At 40.9% G+C, this 6,443-nt stretch overlaps 1 protein-coding gene across 1 annotated transcript; it reads right to left on the bottom strand.

Annotated features, from left to right (window-relative positions):
* Nucleotides 1–3,167: 3,167 nt before the first annotated feature.
* On the bottom strand, nt 3,168–5,806 carry cfd (complement factor D (adipsin)). Its single transcript, XM_083903237.1, has 5 exons — nt 5,737–5,806; nt 5,257–5,413; nt 4,336–4,477; nt 3,952–4,245; nt 3,168–3,513 (listed from the first exon to the last, which is right to left on the bottom strand). Exons 1-5 carry the CDS (start codon nt 5,801–5,803, stop codon nt 3,331–3,333), a joined length of 843 nt encoding a protein of 280 aa, XP_083759363.1. The 5' UTR covers nt 5,804–5,806; the 3' UTR covers nt 3,168–3,330.
* Between the last annotated feature and the right edge of the window lie 637 nt (nt 5,807–6,443).

The following is a 6,443-nucleotide window of genomic DNA, read 5'->3' as shown; positions in this document are numbered from 1 at the left end:
TGGAAGATGGAAAAGTTGCTGAAGTGCTGCACGACTCCCTCCTGGATTTGATTGACGTGTGTGAGGGAAGATACTGTCGCATCACGTCATCAGGTAACTTGTGGCGTTCCACAAGCCTCAGTGATGGGCCCAATGCTGTTTTTCTGAACACCAATTGTGTAGTAGAAATTTGTTAGTTTTGGGTTGTTTTGTTTTTGATCATCAGTATTTATTTGTATTTCCTGTAAAGTTTTGTCAATTAAATAGCTAATTTTGTTTAGCATATTTGAGTTTTTGTAATTTTGTAATGTGATTTTTGTGGGTATAGAGAGAAATGGAACATTAAGTTTCTTTTGCATGAGTACAATACAAACCCACGGTGCAGTAGTGCTCTTCTGATAAAGTTTGATAAAGTTTGACTTATTTGAATGTACTATTCTTTAACAAATGGCCACTACAATTAGTATTCCCAAGGTTTCCAAACTACTAAAACTTCTTATATTTGCCGATGATACTGTGTTAAAAACCTGGAACAAAGTTGTTAGTAGAGCGGGAAGTGAACATTTTAAAGAGCTGGTTTGATTACAAAAGTGACTGGAAGTTACAAAAAGTTTTTTTTTAAAACAAGCTGAACTTTAGTCCTGCTCCTTTGGGCACAGAACATAGTTTTCTTCTGTATTTAGTATTATGTTGATATGTGTGACTGTTTCTTGCCTTTTTAAACTTTGTCTTTTCATTTGTCCGTCGTCAGTTAACAAGTTGCAGTTCCTCCTGGAGATGATGGACCACAGTGAGACTGGATACACTGAAAGTACGCTGACTGAAGTGAGGAGGAGGAGCACGGAGGACTCCGCCATGACGCTGCTGAGGGAGAAGGTGCGGGAGGCCGAGGAGAAGGAGCAGACGTTCCTGCAGCTGCTTCAACAGCAGGAGGAGAGGAGAGCCAAAGAGATGGAGGAGCTGAAGTCCAAACATGCGGAGGACAGACGGAAGGAGGCCGCAGAGAAACAGAAATATGAGGTGAAAAGAGAGAGTCTGGAGGAGGCGGTGAGGAGTCACAGAGCCATGCTGCAGCTCCACACCACTGCCACTCAAGGTAAGACTTGTTTTTATTGTTTATTTGTGAACAGAACCATCCCCTCCATATATTTTTACATGCAAAGCAGTGTTTACTATAAGCAGTCACATTTCATGTACATATTTCATGGAGGACGACTTTAAGCTTCTTCCAAGATGAAAGTTTATGTGCTGAACCGATACTACAACTTCTGCCACAAGGGGGAGACAAGAACTAGACACAGAATTCTCTTAATTGCCTAATTAGTTTTAAACTGAAAGGAATTTGGTGTAGGACATTGACCGGTCAACTAACTTCAGTTTCTTGCTGGAGAAGAGTGTCTCACAGCGACACGATACAAGATATCATGGACTTCCAGAGTCAGTGCTGACTTAATCCAGCAAACCCATTTAAAGTTGGTAAACTGATGTTTTATTTTTCCTTACATTTGTTAACCTCTTCTCTCTTGATTTCCTCTTCTGTTTTCGACTTCAAGAAGACGAAACAAAGAAGCTGTCCGTCGTCCTGCTGGGCCTCAGTGGCAGTGGGAAGTCCTCCGCTCTAAATCTCATTCTGGAGCGAGCCTGTAATAAATACTCTGCGAGCGAGTGCAGCCATGAACCTCCACAGCCAACCACGGCTTGTGAGAAGAAGGTGGTGTTCGCAGCAGGGAGGCAGCTCATCCTGGTGGATTCTCCTGAGCTTTGGGACGAAGACGGGGCAGAAAACCAGGAGCTGGTCAAGGACTGCTTGGCTTTGTCTCGGCCGGGACCCCACATCTTCTTGCTCGTGCTCCAGGTGGGACGCTTCACGCAGGGCGAGAGCGAGATGCTGGGGCATCTGCAGAAGATCTTTGGACGGGAGTTCCCGGAGCACGCCATCGTCCTGTTCGTTCGCCTCGACACTAACCGACACGGGCCCCAGGGTATCGACGACTACGTGGCTGGAGCTCACGCGGCCCTGCAGGATTTGGTGAGAAAGTGCGGGAGTCGCTACTACGAGCTGAATGTCACAAAGACCCAAAATGCTTTGAGCTACCCTCAGCTGAAGGACCTTGTTGCAGGAATGAACAAACTGGCCGCGTCACACGGGGGACACTCCTACTCAGTGAAGAGATTTTCTGTGCAGGAGCTGCAGGAAAGGAAGAAAGTGATTGAGGAAAAAAAGGAAGGGATGACGGAAGGAAACTACTTATTGAGAGAAGCTTGAGGGATCTCTACAGTGTCATACACTCTTAGAAATAAAAGTGAACCATGTAAGGTTCTTCGGCTTGTCCTCATAGGAGAACCCTTTTTGGCTCCAGGTGGAACCTTTATAAAAAGGTTCTACCTGGAGCCAAAAAGGAGGGTTCCACCAAGAACCCTTTTAAAACCCTTTATTCAGGAAAGCGGTTTTAAAGAGTTGTCTGGATCAACATGGTTCTTACTGGAACCATTAGGGTTTTTCAGAAGTAAATGATTGCAGGTAGAACCTCAGCCCTTGTAGAAGGACCCTTTTGGAACCCTTATTTCTAGGAGTGTACTGTGTCCAATACAATAGACCATATGAGGTATTGACATTAACAGTGACATTTTAGGCTCTGTGCAAAACATATCATAAAATCGATGCCCTCTCAGGTCTACGAGTTCTGCTTTTTCTTGCTGGAATCTGACGTTTGTACGTCGCTCGCTCTCCCGCACCAAAGCCCATAGGAAAAAAATCTGCAATTTTACGTCGTGGCACACAGGGGTTTTTGATTCATTGCTGCCGCCATCGGTACATTTCAAATCTGTCATCTAATGACGTCTGTGTGTGAAAATGTTCATTAAGATTCACCTAACTGACAAACTTCCCAAATAAGGTGGCAGTGTTCACAGTAGACACTGTGTCCGTGTGAGCTAAAAACTCACATTTTCTCAATGGACTTTGGTGTTGATAATATATCAATACCTTATTAACCACACTACAAACCCCCTGAAATATCATTTTAGGTGAGGTTGACCATTTGCTATTATGTTATATCTCATAACTAGGATTATAAGTTATAACATACAACGTTTAAATGTTTAAAACCAAAGCCATATAATCTAATAATAATAATAATTTAAAACTAAACAACTGAAGACAAAAACAACATCTGAATGTGATGAACTGTATTTTATTGACAAAAACGTGTATTTTATTTTGGTGAATCTGTAGAGGTGGCTGAATGTTAATGAAAGCTCATAAACACTTCAGCCTCTATGTAAAAGGTATAAAAAGGTGCTTTATAGGACGTACAAAAATAAAATCATATCCGACTAGATCTTCACTGTTTAACTGCTGCCATCCGGTGGTGCAGTGGTGGTCTGTGGCGCCATGGTGTTGTCAATCCACTCAGTGTAGTGGGAGATGATGGTGTAAATCCCAGGCTTTTTCACTTGGCCACACTTCTTTCCACCGTTGGACGTGACGCCCACTGCGATGCCGTTGTAGAGCAGAGGACCACCAGAATCACCCTGAGGGGCAAGCAAAAAAAAAACTTTAGCGAGCCTAGTTACCGACCGCTAACTACTGGGGATTTGGTACCACATGCACCCTGACATAAAGAACCATCCATTTGAACGAGCCCGTCCAACTCAAACCAACCCATCAATTTCGACCCATAGTTACATTTTTAACCCTTTTACACAGAGTGCATCGCAAGAGCACTTTGAATTACCGTAATTACGCAAAGGTTTTGTGCCATCGGAACAATTCCAACGGTTTCTGAAAGCTGAGAAGATGCACGTCAAAGCCTTGTGACAGTTTTGGGAATTTCAAAATTCAACTGATTCTAATGATTGAGTTACACCCACTGCTGTAGCGTAGAAAACCATGTGACGGCAGTTTCCGAAAAAGCTAAATTGTATCCCCACTTAGCAGCGATTATCAGCCATTTTGAAGTCAGCACTTACGTCACAACTGTCTTCTTTCTCATACGGTTGATCACAAGGGTCCGGGCAGAGTTTGTGCGCACACATCATGTTCGTGGTGAACTTTCTGCCAAAGTAGTCGGAGCGCTTGCAGCGAGCCGAGCTGAACACCTCCACCACCACCTCTTTAAGCTTGTCCGGTCTGGAGCCCAGGTTGTCCAGGGATCCCCAGCCGGCTGTGTCCACCTCTGCGTCGGTGTCAGGGTTGGAGCCTCCACCGGATCGCAGGAATCCCACCGCTTTAACAGCTTCAGAGGAGACAAACGGACGGTCCAGCTGCAGAAGTAACCACAAGAAAATTTGTTCCAAAACTGTGACGTCAAATATCCTACATGTGATCCGTTATGAAACACAGGCTGCACTTACTTTAAGTAAAGCAATGTCATTGTCATAGTTTGAATCTCTGTAGTTTGGGTGATTGTGGACTTCCAGGATGTCAAAGGTTTGCTTGGTGTCTTCAGGTTGACTCAGAGAATGAACTCCCAGCACCACTTTCCTTCCACTGGGCCTGTGAGAAAACACTTCATAATCCTTCACATAATTTTCCTTCAGCATCATAAATGTCACAAAAAGATTAGGTAAAATATTGTTACATTAGATTCAATTAAAATAGATTTTAGGATAGTTTGTCATTTGTTTTGCTCAATTTGGAAGATCTGAGATTAGAATAGATATGATAAAATTACATTAGATTGAAACAGATTAGGTCAGATTAGATTTAAAAAAAATTATAATTTGGTAAAATATTGGAACATTAGATTAGATTATTTTTAGCATAGTTTGGAATTCGTTTTGCTTATGTTCGATGAACTGAGATTAGATTTAAATAGACTGGCCTTGAGATTGAGATAGATTAGGGAAGATACAGTATCATTACATTCGATTAAATTAAAATATAATAGATTATTTTAGTGTAGTTTGGAATTTGTTTAATTAGGTTACATGAGCTGAGATTGGATTAGATTGTTTGTTGAGACAGGATCAGATTAAAAATATATTACATTAGAATATACTGCATATGATATTTAGATGACATTAGATTTAGATTTAGGATTAGGATCAGATTAGACAAGATACCATTAGATTTACATTTCAATTAGATTAAATAATAGATTGGATTATATAAGCATAGTTTGGAATTTATCAGGTTAGATGATCTGAGAGTGGATGATATTGCCTTATATCAGCTTTGTGCTGATATTAGACAAAAACTCCTCTAAACCAATTATTTCAGAGATAAAACGTTCATAAGGAGAATGTTCTTTTGTTTTTGATTTGTTTTCTCACCCGCTGGGCAGACAGTGAGCCGCGGTCATCACCCACTGATCGGCCACCACAAAACCTCCACATTCATGTTTCAAATTCTCGCCCTCTGGAACCTGGATGGAGGCCATGTACGGCCGAGAGTGAGGCGCTGCCTCTCTGCCTCCGATTATACCCTCACCTGAGCAAACACACAAAACAATACCATTTATTTAAAGATATTCTGACATTCTAACAAGCTTCTGTTAACAAAAATGTGTAAAACTTACATAAAAGTAACAATTAGTTGATTAATCCAAGATTATCTTATTGAAAATGGCAAAAACTTAAATGAAACCCTGACAGGCATCTAAGTTTTTGCTATCAATTAGTTCAAAATGTAGAAAATGTGTAAAATAAAAATAAAAAATAAAGTAGAGCCGACAACTGCAGCGATGACACAATAGAAAAATACACATTTATAAGTCAAATCACAGTAAATAAACAATGTAAACACAAACTCACTCTGCGAAATGAGGGAGAAAACAAGAACAGCGGCAGCAGCCACAGACATTTCTCTTCTGGACAACATGGTGTTGGTCGAACTGAAACCAAACCCACAGACTGAGCCGCTTTTATAAAGTTCCACAAAAAAACAGGACACATAAATCATGGAGATACGGAGCAAGGCACGAGTTTCCTCCCTTTTCCTGGAATGAAAACAGGAAAACACTCAACTCACTGACTTTCAGTTACTTCTCAAATTATCTCATTTAACACTTTAAATACAGACTTTGTTTATTCTTTCTGACTTTGCAAAATGTGTTTGTTTATGGACTTGTGCAGCAGAAGCTTTCATTTTTTTCAAGTTTTATCTCTAGCATTTTCAGATATTTTGAAGTTGCATGACGGTGAGATTTGGACGAACCTGACGTGACCTCATGGAGGAGGACTTCTTTTTCTTCTTCTCGTAAAGCCAACAGGAAAACAGGAAACACAGCTAGTGAGCGGAAAGTGAAGCACAAAGTTATTCTCTTCCAACAACAACAAATATCATATTGTATTGTTGGTCAACTTTATCTAAATAACTTATCAAGAGATATCAAGCCACCATTTTACAGATATTGATGTTTTGAAAAGTAATAGGACGTTTGCTCAAATCGAATTTCTTTGTGAAATCGACAAAAACTGGACGTTCAATCCAAAATGGCAAAATGACCTTCTTCATCTTG

Source organism: Microchirus variegatus (assembly GCF_963457635.1).
Source record: "Microchirus variegatus genome assembly, chromosome: 2".
Lineage (NCBI taxonomy): Eukaryota > Metazoa > Chordata > Actinopteri > Pleuronectiformes > Soleidae > Microchirus > Microchirus variegatus.
This window is presented reverse-complemented; position numbering and strand designations above follow the sequence as displayed.